At 36.0% G+C, this 19,756-nt stretch overlaps 2 protein-coding genes across 2 annotated transcripts; both read left to right on the forward strand.

Annotated features, from left to right (window-relative positions):
• Positions 1-1,959: 1,959 nt before the first annotated feature.
• Positions 1,960-12,270, forward strand: LOC102804535 (organic cation transporter protein-like). The gene is made up of 11 exons (XM_006823243.3): positions 1,960-2,029; positions 3,444-4,172; positions 5,019-5,122; positions 5,761-5,915; positions 6,250-6,421; positions 7,042-7,183; positions 7,323-7,405; positions 8,460-8,671; positions 9,169-9,277; positions 10,192-10,398; positions 11,147-12,270. Exons 2-11 carry the CDS (start codon positions 3,801-3,803, stop codon positions 11,241-11,243), a joined length of 1,653 nt encoding a protein of 550 aa, XP_006823306.1. The 5' UTR covers positions 1,960-2,029; positions 3,444-3,800; the 3' UTR covers positions 11,244-12,270.
• A 1,711-nt stretch (positions 12,271-13,981) lies between these two features.
• Positions 13,982-18,436, forward strand: LOC100376386 (peptidyl-prolyl cis-trans isomerase B-like). The gene is made up of 4 exons (XM_002740077.4): positions 13,982-14,133; positions 15,496-15,765; positions 17,320-17,504; positions 18,212-18,436. The coding sequence occupies exons 1-4, from the start codon at positions 14,019-14,021 to the stop codon at positions 18,335-18,337; spliced, it is 696 nt and encodes a 231-aa protein (XP_002740123.1). The 5' UTR covers positions 13,982-14,018; the 3' UTR covers positions 18,338-18,436.
• Positions 18,437-19,756: the final 1,320 nt, after the last annotated feature.

Consider the following 19,756-nt stretch of genomic DNA (forward strand, 5'->3'; position numbering starts at 1 on the left):
AAAATATTTACAGGTATCTCTGTCACCACACACCGCCATTTTGTGGTGAAACACCACACGACTTTTACTACGCGTATCATTTGCGTATTTTTGTTATTAGAGAGCTCTCGTGTTGATTTATTCTGACTAGAAAACAAGATTTAAAATATTTTATCGATAAATGATAATGATTTTCCGTAAATGCACTGTCAAGGGTGAAATAGTTATAATTTACAAAAGAAAAATAGTTTTATCGCGGAATAACGGTTACTAAGGTGTTACTCGGTTAATCAAACTGACCGTCCTGTCGCTTGCCATGCGAAGAAATATGAACAAACGAAAGCACTTCGTAGTATTGAAGACTAAATCGTCCTACTGCATGCCACACCGTTTGTGTTAGAGAAAAAAAAAAGAAGCTTCTAACTTTGAAAACAACCAAAATCAGTAAACAACGCGTACACATTCGTCGGGTTCGAAAATCGAACACCTGAATGGCAATGTTTTGGTGAGCGTCTTTGAAAGAAGTACCGCTGTGACGCATCGACCAATCAACGACGAGCATAAGATCATATTTGCTGTTGACATCATTCATGAAGTAAAACTCTGTCTGGGAGATTGGTACCGAATGTAACCACTTGTATAACTTATGAAGGGCGGCAGTCGTCGTGTCGCGTCCTGTTCGATATGGGACTCATAGCGACGCATACAACGCGTTTAAAATACATTGTTTATTTAATACATGCAATTAGAACACGCGCTGCCCGAAGACCACCGCATTTTAAATATAATCACTTTATCGTACTGTAAAGCTAAGATTATAAAACTGATTTATTTATTTACTTATTAATTTATTCATTAATTAAGTAGTTTACTTTTTAATTGTATACGCGTTATTGCGTTGCGAGATTATCCCGAATGTAAAAGTAAAGGTATGACAGTATGACGTCATGGATAATGTATTTTATTGTTCGACCCCTTTTAGTTGTGATCACGTTATATTTAATAATAATTTTATTTACACTTACACACGGCATTCCCCGGAGGGATTGGCAATGGTTACAGAAGTTTATGAAGGAATAACAGGTTACAAAGGTTACAAAAAAGTAAATAGATAAAATAAAACAAACTAAGCTAATACATTACAGAGAATAAAAAATATTAAGATATTAGTGGACCCCAAGTAAACACGTGACGCGTTACATCCGGGTCTTATTTGGGGTGAGATTTGTCTTGAATCCGCATGGCTTACTGAGTATCATTTGTACTCGTCGATCTCTAGAGTACTCGCACGGTTTCGTACCCAATGTCTACTTTCAAGATGTCTGTACTGTGTCGAGTGAGTCATTGGGTTGAAATGTCCTTGAGTACAGAACATATAACTGACACTGTTTGAATACACTGCATCGTTTATGATCTATAAATAAATAAAATAAATAAGTAAATAAATAAATAAATAAATAACAAGTTCATGACCAACGCCACGCAACAAACTTCAATAGAGCTGTAACCGTCACCACAACACGAATCCAATTGAACGTTCATTGTTGTACACGGGATTGTATGTATCCATTCATTACCTGTTCATTGTTGTACACGGGATTGTATGTATCCATTCATTACCTGTTCATTGTTGTACACGGGATTGTATGTATCCATTCATTACCTGTTCATTCATGATTTATTGCTTGTTGCCGTTGGATGCGTACCAACACGATGCGTATACTTACCTTTTACCCCACTGAATTGTTTTCCTCGAAGTGTAAATATCCCCGGGCGAGACACAAAATAGTTCTTTCCTGTTATCCACAACACAAAGTGCCCAAAAAGAAAACGATGCCGTTTTTTAAGCTTAGTACAATTAAACTCGAAACCAATCTCAGATAGTGCTTGGCAAGTAAACAAGCGGATAAATACACTTTGGCGGATTGATACTTTCTAACTTCATTGTTAACGCACCAATGAATGAAATGAACTACTGGTGAGGGTGTCACCAGTGTCGAAACGTTGAAAGTACATGATATCGTTAACATCCGTATATTGACAGTATCAAGTAAGTATTATTTTTATTTATTCAGTGTGTCTATCTTTTGGGAGACGGAAAACACGACATGTGGTTCAAACGGTGACCCGCCTCTCATGAAGGAGACTCAGTTACTTTAAGTTTTGTTTAGTTTGATGGCCAACAAATACTAGATTGCCCCACCTAGACACGTTGCTTCAGGCTTGCGTGGGAATTCTTTTATATCCCATTGATTTACGCCTCTACGGAATATTATAATGCGTCTACTGTTCTATCAGGAAAGTCAATCTGTTCGTACAATGGAGACGCATGTCGCAGTAGCTTTACTTGGTTATGTCTACTCGGTACATCTAGAACGAGGGTCGGCAAGGAGTATTTTCGTAAGCTGTAATCATTTGTTTTTATTTCCGTAATAATGTAATTTAAATAAATAAATAAAAAAACGTAAAATTGAAGACAGGGACAAGGTGTAAAATGTAATCAGTTATTTTATTCGTCCGTAATTTGTACAAAGATTTTATTTTTTGTAAGCGTATAAAGCATTTTCCACATTAAATGTCGTAATTCGTACGCAATTTCCAATTTTGATTTTTAAACACAAATTATCAAATATATTATAACAATGTAAAGTTTACATAGGAATTTGCTTTATCTGTAAAGTGTAAAAACCTATTTTTTTTTTACTGTAAATGGAACTTTTATTTTATTTTCAGTGAAAATGTAAAATGTAACCTTTCCCCTAGAACTGATTCTGCATGTATTGTTGATCAGAGCCGTGACGTCTTAAAAGGTTTTACGTGCTCGAACTCGATCAGACGGTTCGCTTAGCAGTCATCCAGGTACTAGAATAGTAATATTTATTGGCCTTTAAAACAGTCTTACAAGTACAAATAAAAGAAAAAAAATAACATTAACAATAAAAAAACAGAAATATAGCTATACTATACTTCCTTGTGTATTCCTTTCTTGCGGCCCAAATTGAGCTAATGCATTTTCTAATTCATGATTGTTGGAATTGCAGTTCAAATAGGGGGACTGTCTAGAGCCTGCTAAATTTCTGTCTGATCTGGTGGGTAGATGGAAGTCAATGCTTAGAAGTATCCCAAATTCAACACAATCCCGAGCTTTATTCTCGGCCCCTGGTCACGTGTACTATAATTATGCAAAGATGTAACAATGTTTCCAACATTTAATCACATGTACTACAATCAATAATGCCAGTTTATAACAAAATACGCGTTCAATTCCGCCTTCGTTACTGAAAACTGACTCCACTGACTCTCCACAGGTGGTTGTGTAGTTTTGCTTTGCGTTGACCCGAGTATCCATGAATTTGCGTCAGTGCTGTTTAAGACGCCAACTACGACGGGACCGGAGCAAATGACGCAAGGCCAGAACAATTGTTTATGTATTTTGATATGACATTTTTTTTATTTAATTACAGCAGAAGCACGTGGGCAAACATGTACAAATAAAGGACAAGGTAGAAACAGAAGCCACATCTTTACGAGTTTTTTTTTATCTGTACTATGCTGTTGATCTGAATCTATACAGTCAATGCTTTAACAAGTACATGAATGATGTCTTCGCATATACAGCTAGTACTACACCAGGGAGCGATTTCATGTGATCCAACTTATAAACCATCTTATCAACGCTTCAAGCCCGGATTTAGTAAAATAGTTCGATACCTGCGTCTATTTATAAACTATTTTCATCAATAATCTCAAATTATAATTTTCTCTCCTCCGGAATTACAGCTCTCAAAAACAATCATACTGACCCTTGACCTTTGGTCAATATGAATTATGAAGATATTCTCCAATCGATCGGCGGGATTGGTAGATTTCAAAAGACTCAGTTGTTTTTCGTATTCATCGCCATTATCCCCTTCACATGGATCACGCTGAGTAACACGTTCTTCGCAGCCGTGTCTGATTACTATTGTAGAGTCCTGGATAACCAGACTTACGAACACAACTCAGAAATAAAGAATATAACGATACCCTATTATTACGACGGGGATGAAATTGTCTGGGAATCGTGTTTACGATATAACTTGGATGACAATACGTCATCCCTGTTTGACGTCAACGATACCGATGAATACAGCCAATGCGATGACGGATGGGTTTACGAACAAACAAAGTTTTCTCATACGTTTGTGACTGAGGTAAGTGAAAGTAGATCTTCAAGGCTTCGATGCCTAACTTTGAGGTGTTTGTATTATCGTAATGAATCTTGATAGAGTTATTAATTGTAAACTAGGACGTTGTCTATGCATCCCATAGTACTTGTTTCTTGAAATAATGCACCACGTGTGCGCATGCGTTTTGAATTATTGCTACGTACATGGTCCCGCCATGGCACTTGGCATTAATCTTAAGTATTTGCGCACGTGCATCGAACAATATATATGTACCTCTTCAATAACCGATTCAGCAAAGCTGGGGAATTTGGGCAAATAAAGTTTTTGCTGACGTTACTACTGTTGTGATATAATTATAGTTTTTTATGACCACCAAGCCAGATTTTATGTCAAAAAGTAACTATCGGCCAAAATGTATAAAGCTGCTGTCGCATTGTTTACATTTTTGCGCAGTTACAACTGATGTTCGACCTATCAAATAGACGCAAACAAACAACTCTCTTGTTTCAAAATGGATACACATTTAATTCTTAAAAATCAGTACGAACTATATTTCATTAAAAATAATTATGCATAAGACAATGATGACAATCGTTCAAAGTACCATAGCTAATTATTTGTTTACCATTTGCCACTGTTGCCATAAAAACTGTTGATAAACTGACCAAACATTGATATGTTTATGGATAGTTTTTCTGTGAAAAGTAGTAAAATGCCAAATATAGCCAGGTGAACCCGACGGTATTGGCGCTGTTCATATTGATCACGTTGTTTTCATTGGTTAGTAAAGTTCACGCCCTGGTGACACAAACTACCCTCGTGCTAATATTTTATTAGTATTTAAGTCCTGGACATTTGTTTTTATTACAGTTTGATTTAGTATGCAATAAGGCATGGTTGAAGCAGCTGTGTAAGGTTACTGTTGCTATTGGTTTATTCATAGGGTCATTGGCATATGGACAACTTTCTGATATGTGAGTATGCTTCACGTTCTTTATGTTATTGGAAGCCATTGACATTTGATGTAATATATACTATACTAAATGCAGTAGTTGCAAGCTCATTGTCGCGATAACCCGAATATGGTTGGAACTTTCCAACAATTTCCTTGGATTCTTGTTTTTGCATCTTCTCGGCGATATCAAGTCACTGAATACACATAGTTTGCGCCCTCTAACACCAACATGCGTTCAGGTGAAGATAACGTCGTTCAATTCAACTACTGATTGTTGTTGTTTAGTCGTTCGTTTTAAAGAATATTATAAAATCTCTCAAAATGTTATTATCAGTGATGGACTACTGCAGATCAAAATGATGTTGACGTTTTAAGATTTCGTGTCTCCTATTACGTCACATCATCACCTTGTCACTGGAGGGCGCGTGTTATAGAAAGGTTGTTTTGCATGCGTAATTTTCTGATCGACTTTTAAATTAATTATAAGCATTGTTTAGTTGGTCACTTTTACATATACATGCATACTTTAAGTGTAAGCACGTGTCATGGTATACATCTGTTCCGTTGAAATATGGGTGTTGAATTACTTCAAATATTGAATAATTAGATGTTTACGATAGATGTCACGGTAACAACTTTAACGTGTTCTCTCTATAGGTTTGGTAGAAGAATCACGTACATTTCCAGTTTACTCTTTGCACTTGTGTTTAACGCCGTTTTGTGTTTTATGCCATCGTTTGCACTGGTCATTTCTGCTCAGTTTGTCATGACAATTTTAACAATGGGCGTGTACCTTGTTGGGTGCGTAATTGGTAAGTCGACCAGAAATTGAACACTATTAATGTTGTATTTATTTTAGACATATATAGTGTCTATTCGGGCTTATTAGTTTTCCTCAGAGAATTAAACAGTGTCCAAGACGTTGGTCAAACAAATTAACTCAGCGATAGTCAGTAGTCGGCACATTCCTCAGTATAATGTTGTTGTCATGAAAAGTCTCGCATCACGCGGTAACATACAGATCAGTTGAGCCAAACATTTCTTGTACATCCGTTCAGTTCTACAAGTTTGATTTTTCCATACACTTGATTCCAGATAACATAACCTTTCTATTAAACTGCTCTTCGGTTTCTTTTCCCATTTCAGTCGTAGAAGTAGTTTCATCGGCTTATGAACCATTAGCTGTAATTCTGTGCGAGATCGCATATACATTTGGGTGCATCACATTGGGCATCATGGCGTACATCATGCACGGTAACTGGAGACGGATGCAGTATATAAATACCATATCATGTATTATATTCATACCGTATTGCTTGTGAGTTAAGTTATTGTTTCACCCAGAGAAATTATAAGTGTAGAATATATGCGGCGCTCCACTCATTGGACGTCACTTCACTGGCGTAGATACGATGCTAGTAATTACTTATTGTTGTTGTAAATGTATTTGGTTGACAAGTTGGAAAGTGATGCCAGTCCTCGGACATCACGTGATTTCAAACTGACCAATGAACAAAGGGTATTTCATTACATGGAGACCACTTACGATATACCATAGTCTGTGACGTTTGCATATTTTAAATTTGCAATGAGATGTCACTAGCGTCGTAGATATGTGTTTATTGGAGTGGTGTTTAACCACAGTCCCTATATAGAGGGACTGTGGTTTAACGAATTAGTCGCGTCATGTTTGATATATTTTCCATAGCGACGAATACGGAGCATGTAATGTACATCGTTTGCATAAAACATAATAACAAAAAAATTATGTATGTTCCTCTTTGAGGATCGTCTTTAATTTGAAATATTTCAAGTCTTTCTCATCGATACGATGGGATAAACTAAATCATATTCAAGTAAGGTATACGTGACCGTTCTCATCTTTTACAAAGTCGATATGGGCCATATAGCTTATAACGTTATTTTTATATTTCCAAGTTTCATAAAAGAGTCTGCAAGATGGTTGATACAACAGGGTAGACACGATGAGGCGAAGGACATTATCAAAAAGATCGCGACATTAAACGGCGCAGTTCTTGATGAGGCTCTTGTTGACGTCACGGCATTTACAGAGGAAAAGGTAGAAACAATCAATTTATAGCGACAATGTAACAAACGAAGAAATGAAATATTGTCTTTGTCTTATTTTTATGTCCATGTTTCTCTTCATTCTATTTGTTTTTAAACGTGACCATGAAATGTTTGTTTGTTTGTCACAGGAACCGGTTGTTCACCACACAGCATTTGAACTTATACGGATGCCTGGTTTAAAGGTCACGACTGCAATAATTTGTTTCAATTGGTAAATATTTTTTATTAATAACTCAACTAACCTCATTATAAACGTATGCCGAATAATAGTAATAATTGCCGTTGTTCAACAATGCCTGCAATGTATTTCGCGGAATATACCTTTCCTGTAAGCAGCGCCCTCTAGCGACTAAATTCTTCGATGATGTAAACATGACATACATAAGTGAAAACAATGTCGTCCAAAGCACGGTTACTAAAAAAAGTAAGTAACCGTACTAAAACAACAACTTTGCTTGGTTATGTCGCAATTCCCCAAGGGACTTTGGATTTGTCGTTCGTCTTTTATAATATACTCAAAACTGTAGCTGCAGCTATGAACCCCGGACTATGTGAGGATTGTGAAAAGGAGTTTCCTAAAAAAGCTCAATTGAAAACTGATTTGTAATATTTTTTTCTCTTTCTTTCTTTATTTGGAAATTTGTGTGATTAAACTATGAAATTATATATCCAGGGGTTACGGACTCGACTAGTTCTGATGAACTATATCTGTAATCCCCACCAAAAAAAGAAAAGTTATCTAAGTAGAATTCGTTATTTATTTGTTTATTTATTTATTTAATTATTTATTTATTTATATGTATTTACTACCTGTGCAACTTCTACCTTTACCGTTTTTTTTTTGTTTTTTTTTGGTGAAATAAATTTCATTCATTCATTCATAAACATCCTTCTCTTCACCTATGGCACCACTGCAGTGCCTTGACTCTAGAGGGCGCGACCTAATAGCTCCGATTTCCTTTAAAATTACAGCGAAATATTGTTCTGACATTTAGAATGCAAACAAATTCGAATATCTTACCTGTAGTGTTGTAGCTTCAACGACAGGTACTTTCAATTATTTTGGTAAAATAATTGCAAAATTTGGATCTGAGACTTTTAGGCCAAGCTAGCTCTGGGTCCATCGCTTCGGTTTTGAGAATGTTTAATCATTTTGAATTTCATGCGAGGCATATGGGTGTGTGGATAGTCGGCATTAAATGTTAGTTTTGTGTTTTTGTTTCTGTGAATGTTAATTGAGTGACGTTGTATATTTTTTTACACAGGTTTACCGTCAATCTAATGTACATGGGAATCGCCGAAAACACAGATTATTATTTTCCCGGTCATCCATATGCTGTATTTACGCTAATGGGCGTCTTTGAGCTACCTGCCATTTTTCTAAATTGGTTTTGGTTGAACAACCAGCCACGGAAGATTGTTCTAGTGGTAGTGTCGGTCTTAAGTGGCGTGACGTGGATGGTGACTGGTTTGACAGGTAGTCGCACGAAAACACACTTTTTTAAACATCGTTTATTTCTACCATGATAATTTATATTACGCTGAGAGTGTCGACTTTGTTCAATAATAACAATAGTACTCAAATTTTCCCGATTTACGTCTATTGTACTACACTACATGCATGCATTGAAATTATTAATGAGTTAGGGTTACCACCCTCGTTCTCATGATTGCTAATTCATTGCAATAACGCCACTCGTATATGTAATAACTTGAAAGAAAATAGTTCTGATTTTACTACGGAAATCATCTTGAGAAAAAATGAAACAAATTGTGTAATTTAGATGTGTTGCTATGGCAACTTGGTACTATCTACCATACACCTCAGTAAGATATGTTTTTACTAAGTTGAGGATACTATCCTCGTTCCCCAATATGCCATGTTATCCCGTGGTTACATTCCGGATGCGATAATAAGTAATTTTTCTTTATACCAATAAATTATTTATAATGTTTTGATATTTTTTTACACAGACATAGAAGCTGTTATTATAAGTTTTGGAATACTTACCAAGTTTTTAAATCAGATTAGTTATACATCCATGTATTTATTATCCATGGAGTCTTTTCCAACAACAGTCAGGTAGGTAACAATAGACAATTGGGAGATTGTTCACCACCATAGCGAGCAATAAATCAAAACGTTCCAGAAACTGACAATATGGCCATAATTTAATACTGTTTTTATTAAGTCTCGAAAATTAGTTTATTCGATGACCTCTAATTTATTTACTTCTTGTCAATGTCATTATATTTGTTTACATTCTGGGTACTAGATAATGAACAAGAAATTTACGCAAAATTATTTTATCGAAACATTTTCTGCACCAGTAAATGTTCTTGCTATTGTTATATTTTACAATTATGTTCATTTCTGGTAAACCAAGAGTAGCCAGACTTGTTTCTTCATTTTCCCCAAAAACTACTTTCAAAAACTGTGAAGCTTAAAGAGCGTTTGTCGTCGCGTTCCCACAATTCAATGCACTCTTCTAATGGAATCACAAGTAAGAGATTTGACCTGGGCGCGACTTGCACTAATTACCGTCGGTGACTCCTTTGATACCACCCAATCACCTAAAAAGATACCTAATAAAAGATTGGCAACGTCTAAGTTTGTACTTGTAACAGTCAAAGTTTTCTCTTTTGTTTTTATGAGACCCATACATTTCGCGCATGCGTGGCGCGACGACTACAGCCCTTTAAATCTTTTGGCCACGTACAACGTTTATCGTGTATACATTACCGGTAGCTCCTAATTATTTTGAGGGATTTTGAAATTAATTGTCTAAAGTTCAGACAGCAAATTTCGCAAAGGTTATCAACAACCTCGTTCACTGAAATGTACATGTTTTGAACCTACACCAAGTACATGAAAACAAAACAACAAATACAAGACACAATACGAACATTTATACTGTTTTCGTGTCATTTCTGTAACTTTAATTATCTCGGCCACAAGTTGCGTTCAACAATTGTTCGTGTTTTTTTTTTATATAGAAATGCTGGAATGGGTCTTGCGTTCGGTTTTCAAAACGTGGGGGCGTTGTCCGCTCCGTACATCGTGGCATTGATGGACGTGTATTACTTAATTCCTTTCATCACTATGAGTGCTCTGGTCGTGATGTCGTGCAGTCTTATAGTATTTGTACCAGAAACGTACAATACAGACTTACCAGAAACTATGGATGACTTGCCAAGTCGCGGGTAAGTAAATCAGGGTCACAACACAAATGTATGTACTTATTCACTGAAATATGTTCTCAATATATTGGATAGACATATGCTTGCCATGTTTATTATTATACATCTGTCACCGTAACCCCATAAGTTACCGTGACAGCGTGCCGTAATTTTGTGGTATTTTACGGGGTATTTTCATCCCATCATATTAGGAAATGCGAATTCCAAATATGGATTGATTACGCGCGTAAGCGTCCACTAATAATTAAAACAAACATGGCTGCCACCAGGGTTTGGCCGGACTCAGACAGTACACCTTCGCATCGACCTACACTGCGCGTCGGTCGATACTTCCGGTGTACTGTCTTCGTGCATACTTTGAGGTATCTTCGTATTAACCTTATAGTAGTGTGAAATAAAAGAACACCATGGCGACTTTTTCATAGCGGTCACGTGACGTAATTGATTTTGACTCAATTTGATCATGGTTTATGGACTCACATCGTATAAAGGCAGATTAAACGATCTGATTTATCTAAACAAACTGCACTTGATTTATCTTATGGGAAATCCAGTCTGAGTACATTCGATTTTTAAAATATGTGATCAGTATGATCAGATATTTTATTAGTGCAAAACTGTCGTTATGGTTACAAAGTATTAATTGGTATGTTTCAGTCATCAGTATAATTCTTATAATTTTTGCTCCAAAAATGTTTTCTACGATAATAATAATTGATTGTAATTAATTAATTAATTAATTACGTTACAGGTCAGACGGAAGTAATCCCACCCAAGTCAACGAGAAAGACTTTCTTTTAAAATCGACAAAACCAAAAAGAACGGAAAAAGGCCAAGAAAGCAAGTGAATGTCACCGCATTAATATTCCCCACCATGCCATGTCAAGTATTCTCCGATGATTTGAAATAGGTCACGTGTTCGTAGTGCGCCGCGATGTCCACAGAATACGTTTGGTCCAACGACGTGTTTCGTATGAGGGCGCTCTCTCGCCATCTCTCTCAACATTAAAGTGGTACCAGATATACTTCGCGCATTTCCACGCGTACAGCGTAGTCTTACTGCCGTCCAATGATTTATCAGTCCTATTTGTACATTCCTGCTCATTAGAAAGAAATAAACCATTAATCGGGTTAATTAAGATAACAAACCCCATGCAAACATGCAGCATATGCGAATAATTTAAAAAAATGTGTATTATGTATTCCTATTTTGTTTATTACAATAATTTCAGAGCTTTGACTTAAATACGGCATATTGCAATATACACTTCCACGGTGACGTCATACATTACTGCCACATTCATCTGCCATTTTAACTTCATAATTCATTTGATGTGAACGTGACGTCACTGTTTTCCATCCATTACACAATTTCTTTTACGTCTGGCGACGAAACGCTCATATGACGTCATACATTACTGCCAAAATCATCCGCCATTTTAACTTCATAATTCATTTAATGTAAACGTGACGTCACTGTTTTCTATCATTACACAATTTCCTTTGCGTTTAGCGACGAAACGCTCATATGACGTCAAAAAGATGTAAATGACTTTGCTCAAAGCGATTATTGTGTTTAGTTGTGCAGTAGTTCGTCTATTGGAATACTGTAAATCTCTCAAAAGCACTATTTTGTTTACTGGCGAACGATTACAATTTCAACCAGTGACGTCATACAAGTAATTCGCCCCAGGACCAATAAGAAAGACGCACCGTCACGGAGGACTTATAATACCACAACTTTCATTGCAATGTAAATATATTCCATATTTATTACTTGAATGTGTGATTCATACTTGATACGGAACAAAAATATTGATCATTACGACTTGTTCTTGTTTTTATTTTAAATTAAAAATGTTTTATGCCTGGTAATTCAGTTGTCGTTCATAGTTGTATTTATTTTCATACCGTCATTTGTGTTTTTCCGCTAGCTTTTTGGACTTCCATAATTTTTCTCGAGATTTTTTGATTTTAGAAAAACATTATAAAAAGTTCCAAATGTCACGGCAAAAAGTAACAAATGGCGAGAATGGGGACAAGTAGTGTTATGGACTTACACCTATTGCTAACGATAAAGTGGATTTCTAACTTGAATCATAAAATGCAATAAAAATGGCGAACTTTAACTACTCGATACTAAAAATGTTTTGTTCCCTCAGCGACCGACCGAAAAATATGATGAAATATCGGATTGCGTTTTTTTTTTTTTAATAGGCCCAAATATTAAAAACTCACCATTTTAAGCAGTAAAAAATTGTTTCATCTAAAAATTAACGACCCCTGATTGTTGTTTGATCCCCAGGGTCCTCGGGGGGATAAGTGGCGACATTGAACCTCGGGTTGATCTGTATTTCTCTGACATGTTCCGAATACTACGAAGTCCATATACCTCGGCTTTTTACGATACTCTTAGTTTTCACGAGTTTAGAAAAAATCCGACCGACCGACCCAATTTTTTCCAATTTTCCGACTTGAGGGCAACATAAGTTGTTTTTTTTTGCCTAACCACAGAACGTTCGCATTCGCGCTATCGTTACGTCTAAATATCACCCGAAAATTGCAAAGACAACGCACGACATCGGGGGAATTGTCTAAATGATATGTTCAAGATTCGGACACTAAGTAACCATGTTATATTACTGTCTGGGGTTTTGCAACAGACTCAATGCATGTAACACAGATATGGGAATTCTCTAGAGTAGACAGTATTTCAAACACATTTATGTTTCAATTGGTTCATACGCCGCCATCGAACTAAAACTAAAGCATGTTACAGAAATGTTGGTTCCAAATGACCGAAAAGCTTCACAATGCTCAAAACCCCCGTTATTGGTGAAATATTGATAAATCGTCCATTTAACATTAGACCCTTGCATTTACCGTGAATAGAATATATAACTGCAACCGAGTGTCCTTCGCTTCCTGGGGTGAGAATGAACCTTTAAAGTCTAGTTATGTTTTTTAGCAACGCACCAACTGATGACATTAATGTCACGCACGAAGTAAAACGAAAAAAAAACGAAAAAAAAACAAAACAGTTACGTCCCGATTCATTTTTCTTCGCTGATATTTACTGATAAATGTGGCGCACCCTCCCCGTCATTCCCCTCCCCCTGCATACACTTTGGCCTCTGACTGCCGACGTGGATCTTTGTACTATCTCTATTATTCAAACCATAAATACAACTACAATGCAATTATTCAAACGCAGCTGGCATGGCGGCGATTGGTTGGTGGGAACACTACGCTATATCATATGGATAACATATTCGCTTTGTTTTCCCATCACAGTTTTGTGCAAAGTTTCGTTATTCATCAGCAACACAAATCCAAATTGTTCTAATTGCCATCCTAGTTAAATACATGTAACACATTCCGCGCATTGACTATCACCGTGTTAATGTAGAAATGATGAAAACTACTTATTCGGCGCAATATTTTGTCGAAATTTGGAACTTAAGGCAATGTTATACCATATTTGCATAATGATTGCTTATGGGGGGGGGGGCCTCCCATTAAAAAATAATGCCACGAAGTCCTAAGACAATTAAAACCAGACGTGCACCGATCGCGTGTCAGTCGTAAAGCAGTGAAAACATAGTTCAGCATACATTTTATACATGGACAAAATGCATCGGTTTTTAACACACATATTTTTATTTTTATGCCTGACGATATTTTTAAGCGACAGCGGGCAGGTAAGGCAGTTTAAGGCCGGAATTAAGAAACGTACAGGTGAGTTAATGTTTGATATCATTGGATTTATATATTGTGAATTATTACAAATGAATTCAGGCCTAATATGTTGAGCTGCCAAGGCTCCCCCACTTCTAAGAAACCGAAACTTTTCTGTAGTGCATGAAGATATTTCTAGCGATTAAATTAAGTCCAGGTGTTATGTTCCGGGAGCCAGATACACATGTTACTAGTATAAATTATTTTCCCTTAATAAAATTTATTCACTCAAAACATGGTTTAATACTTCAGAAATATATCGTAAACGAGGATATTGATACAACCATGTCTAATAATAATAAAAATATTGTTTTTTTTTTTGATAATGTGACAAACCGCCGTAAATAAAGTGGAGTAGAGTGACAAATATTTGGTATGAACTTTCTGTACAGGTCTACTCATACATGATAATACGCATAATGACGATGACCACTTTGCACTAAATTGTAAAAGAACACTGACTTAAAAATCTTGGGGATCACCAGCCTATTTTCTGAAAAAATGAGGTTGTATTTTAGTGAATGGCTGCCATTTAGTATTGTAACACATTTACCATTACTATGACATTGTTCATTCTCTCAAATTGTAAGCTGCTGACGTCACGGTATATATCATGTCTGATAAACGGTAACAACAACTGCAATTTTTTTTTAACACTATGTCCTATGGAACAGTATTTTTTAGAAAACAATTAATACACGGCACGGTACAGTTTCCTGTTACAATGGAATTATTATACCTCCATGACTGTACATAATAAACTAATGAACACTATTATGTGATTTATGACCAACTTTCTCAAACATTATGAGCAGGCTTCTACCTTAAATTCAAATAGCTACTAAATATATTCAAATACTAGTACACTTCAAAATAATGATCAAAAGCTGTAACTCGATAGACCACATAATCCTAAAATGTGGTTACATTTGGTCTAGTTGGCGTCCTAACACAGAAATGTAGAGAAATAAAATATCGGCCATCGGTATTCAGTACACATCTGCTATAACATTTAGAAAAATAGATAAAATAAGGCTTGATTTACTCAATGACTGGAATGAAAAAATAACAACCGAAATAATTAATTAATATAAGTTATTATAGGCTTGCTTTACTAATATAATAACGATGAAAAGCGCGCATTGTGATGTAATCATGATACTTACTGATAGATGTGCGCATGCGTGGTTTATTGACACGAAAATAAGGGCTATAATATCTTTTCTTTCAGAAACTGTGCTTTCTATAACGACTGATGGTGAGAACAAGAACCACGGTGCATTCTAAAAAAATACGCTAAAATTTATTATTATTTGAGAGAAAAAGGCACAAACCATCTTTATATGTATATTCATGTTTCAGGGCCTCTTGAAGACCGTGACGATAGCAATGATCTCCTGATAACAAAGAAAGCTTGGTTTGAACTTGAAATTGACGACATGCCAGTTGGGAGAATTGAAATCGGTCTTTTCTGTGAAACTGTTCCTATAACATGCAACAACTTTGCCGCTCTGACGAAGGGATTTGAACGAAGGGGACAATTCCTTACCTACAAAAACACGATATTCCACAGGGTTGTCAAAGATTTTGTCATTCAGGGTGGTGATGTCACTGAAGGAGATGGAAGTGGAAGTAAGTTTCATAATTTAAGTCAATAGTCAGACCACTTCTCGAATACGGGAGTTCAATATGGCGAACCCGTTTCAAAGTTGACTTCTTGACTATTAAGGGTGTTCATCGTCGGGCAACTAAGTCGGTTACTGCGATTAGTCATATTTCATATGTTGGGAGACTTCATGTGCCATCTCTAATATACAAAAGAACGAGAGATGATATGATTGAAGCGTACACATATACACACCATGTGTAGCTAACTGATCAAAATTGGTTACAGCTTAATGTCTACAAGCCCACTAGAAGGCATAGTTTAAAGTTGAAAGAAAAAACATGTAACACTGAACTCAGAATAGCTTCATCTTCAGAATTGATAATAATTGGAACTCTTTACCGGAGTACATTCTCTTATCACCTACCTTGGACTTGTTCAAATCCAGGCTTGATATTAGCACCGGATAAATGCTAAATATTCTGAATAGACTGCTAACAAATACTAATATTGTCACCGCGCGTAAAACTATTTTACCATTGCATTGTTAAGACCAACAATAAGCATCAGCATAAGTGTTGTATTAGTTATTATTATTATATCGGCAGATCAGATCTATTGGGCATACTAGGATTAATTGACACATTCTCGCGGTAGATTTAATTTGGTCCACTGTTAGTGCATGATTATGTGTCGATAAGAGACCGAACCGTTATTGCTGCAGCATCTGGGTTAAATGTTCCAGGGAAACTCTCGTTAGCGCTCTAAAATGCGCCATTACACAGGTCGAGCATTTCACCCTCCACGTGGCATGAGAAAGGTATGAAATTATGTTAGTCAATGAAAAAGAAAGTAAGCCAACAAAATAACAAATTATCATAATTATTGTTTGATTATAATAGAAAAAGAACAAGGTGTATGATTCGTGTGTCAATAACGTTATTAAACCTTCCTTGTGGTGGTGACATCAATCTGATTAAAATAAGATCTTTGTTTTTGTTTTTCATTTTATTTATCTATTATTTATTTGTTGATAGTTTTTTAAAGTTTTAGTAATTGCGAATGCCAAAACAAGGATCTGTATGTGGCGATAGTTGAAAATATACCGAATCACAAATACGTAAAAAAAAAATATATATATAAAATAAAATACAATACACGCCGTATAATACATTAAATTTTAATCAGATTGGGGTGACATAGTTTGACATCATTATGAAATCGGTATCCTGAGAAATACACGTAATTATAATAATAATTTTTCCCATCACAATTTCATTTAATTTTCCAAAATGACAAACATATGAGTGAGAAATCACACAGAATTAGCAAAAAATATATTTGCAGACTGCTACCTAAAAGCATGCTAACTTGTGAATAGATTTATATATTTCCACTTCGTTCATTGTGTGAGAGCCGTCCGTCTGCCATCTTTAATAACAACAATCATGGCCCAGTGTCAGTTTGTTATGTGTGACACGGTAATACAAGGCAATGTATGGTTAAGATATTTGTTAAAAATATAACGATATCAAAATAATGTACTCTGTCTTGAACCATCCTATCTTATATTTTTCTAGGTATCAGCATCTATGGGAAATCATTCGATGACGAAAACTTCTTTCTCATACCCTATGGTCCGGGTTACGTTGCCATGGCGAACACTGGACCTCACACAAATGGATCACAGTTCTTCATCACACTAGTAAAAGCAAGATGGTTGGGCGGTAAACACGTGGTATTCGGAAAAATTATCAAAGGCATGGTAAGAACTAAAGTATTTCAACATTTCCTAGTTCCGTGAATATATGTGTTTGAGTTTGGGGACACAAGACATTTCCGCCGAAATTATAATATCAACCTCGTTCAAGATATATTTTTCCCCAACTGTGTTTAACGTTTCCCAAATTATTGACTCTCGCGGCGCTCTACAACTGATGCATTTCACATGCCATATCTCTGATATCCCGATGTTGACTCATACATCGTATCAGTTCTAAAAAACGAGTTACACAAATTAGTTGTCTATTTGAACATAATATCCTTTGAACTACAGCTACTGTTCTCACGTTTTTCGCGAGGAAAACAAGGCATGTACTGGACCAGCTCAAATCCCCCAATTGTCGATGTTCAACAGACACATTACCAAATATACGTGATATTTTAGGGTTTCGCCAACTGAAAAAATGTTTCGATGGTGATCTTGAGAGAAAAAACAAAACAAAACGCATAATGTCTCTATGATGTAATAGAGGGGAATTAAAATAACAGAAATAAGATATGTTCATGGGAATAAGAGGTGAATTAAATATTTTTGAAAACCAAAACCCTTAGCCCCCTTTTCCCTTATTTTTTTTTAAATGGATAATCCTTTATCATGTCTATCACATATGATAAGTAAACATAGCGCAAAGCACCATGGGAAACATGAACGAGTCTCGCCATCTTTATCATCTGTTTTCTTTCACGCAGGATATCATTGAACGTATCGGTGAACTTGACACAGACGAATACCATTTTCCTAAGAAGATTGTTCGTATAATTGACAGTGGTATTCAACCAGTAATCGAGCCTTTCTTGGTCAGCAAAGACGAATAATTATTATAAGTTTGTATCATGAAATGATACTGCAATATCATTGTTATTTTATTATGCTTGAATACAACTTAATTTGAATAATAAAGAAGATCTTAGCGTACGTGGCTAGTATCATATTTCTGAAGAACGAATACATGAATTTCAAATTATAAGACTTTCAACAACTTTGCTTACGATTACAGAATATACGCATAATGTTTAATTCGAAGATTACTTTTAATATACAAAGACATAACAGTTCAACTTTGAAACATTCTTGGCACAACTGGGGGATAATATTATCTCCCTTGTTGTTGGGACCACTCTTCAGTCCTTCACACAGTGAATAATAAGGTGGGAAGATGATGATGAGATAATATTACGTGGGACCAGCGACGTATTTTTTTTTTCTAAGGTGATGGCCAGTTCACGGGCGTAATGAGATAATGTTTTTCCACACACAATGACAATACATTGGCCAAATATATTATTTATAATATACACCAAAAGTGTAGAGCTATCCGTGGGACGCGTGGGGTGGAAGGGGCGGGGTAATAGTATCTCTATAGAAACATGCATTACAAGGGATTATATCATCTAATAGCATATACTAACTTTTTTATACAGTTATATTTTCCATTTGATGTGTCAAACAGGGTTCATTATATTACCATGTGAGTTACGCAACAAACCACGTTAAAAAAAAAAGAAAACATCAAAAATACTGGCTTAAAATAACAATTATGTCTCATATGGAAATATATATATAAAAAACACATTTATATCATAACATTGCCATTGGATGGATGAGAACATTTTTAATATTGCTGTTTGATATTTCATGATAATGAATACATTGGATTATGATTTATCACGACCTGAAAACGTTGCAGTGACGGCGGCACCGGGGTGTGGGTGATGCGCGATGCCTACACGGCGCAAGGAATGGTGAACAGACCTCGTCCCCATGCATAATTTCGTGTCGTCGTCTCTGCGTTGTTCTTGAAACTCGCAATGAATTTAAAGGCACGTGTTCAGTAAATGTTTTGGTATGTACAACAACAATCCCAGCACATGTGCATTATGGGTTTTGATTTTCCATGCAAACAATACTATACAGAGTGGTTCAAAAGGATAAATAATAATCCAATTTGGAACATAAAATGCCACATCAAACAACATTTTTTCTTAGAAAAAAATTGCAAGAGGGAGCACTGCAATTCAGCAGCGCCACCAAATGGGGGAGAGTGGGAGAGTTAGGGTTCTCCCTACCTACCAGCTTTTGATAATTCCAAGTTAAAATGGAGCATTCCATGGCTTCCTTCGAGCCAAAATTACTATCAAACAGGTCACAGTTCAAGACTGGTCAATCAGAATTTTATGGTTGCCAGAGGTTCTAGGTGCTCCCAAGGGTAAGGGGTGCAAGACCATGGCTTGAGG

Source organism: Saccoglossus kowalevskii, chromosome 5, assembly GCF_978046115.1.
Source record: "Saccoglossus kowalevskii chromosome 5, keSacKowa6.1, whole genome shotgun sequence".
Classification (NCBI taxonomy): Eukaryota; Metazoa; Hemichordata; class Enteropneusta; family Harrimaniidae; genus Saccoglossus; species Saccoglossus kowalevskii.

What these genes read in the sequence shown, in the direction of transcription:
- LOC102804535 (XM_006823243.3), top strand. Translation starts at nt 3,801, where the DNA reads ATGAATTATGAAGATATTCTCCAATCGATCGGCGGGATTGGTAGATTT. An exon ending in CTCATACGTTTGTGACTGAG is followed by an intron (nt 4,173 to 5,018) that starts GTAAGTGAAAGT and finishes TTTTTATTACAG; the next exon opens with TTTGATTTAGTATGCAATAA. An exon ending in ATATTCATACCGTATTGCTT is followed by an intron (nt 6,422 to 7,041) that starts GTGAGTTAAGTT and finishes TATATTTCCAAG; the next exon opens with TTTCATAAAAGAGTCTGCAA.
- LOC100376386 (XM_002740077.4), top strand. Translation starts at nt 14,019, where the DNA reads ATGGACAAAATGCATCGGTTTTTAACACACATATTTTTATTTTTATGC. An exon ending in CGGAATTAAGAAACGTACAG is followed by an intron (nt 14,134 to 15,495) that starts GTGAGTTAATGT and finishes TTCATGTTTCAG; the next exon opens with GGCCTCTTGAAGACCGTGAC. An exon ending in GAAAAATTATCAAAGGCATG is followed by an intron (nt 17,505 to 18,211) that starts GTAAGAACTAAA and finishes TCTTTCACGCAG; the next exon opens with GATATCATTGAACGTATCGG.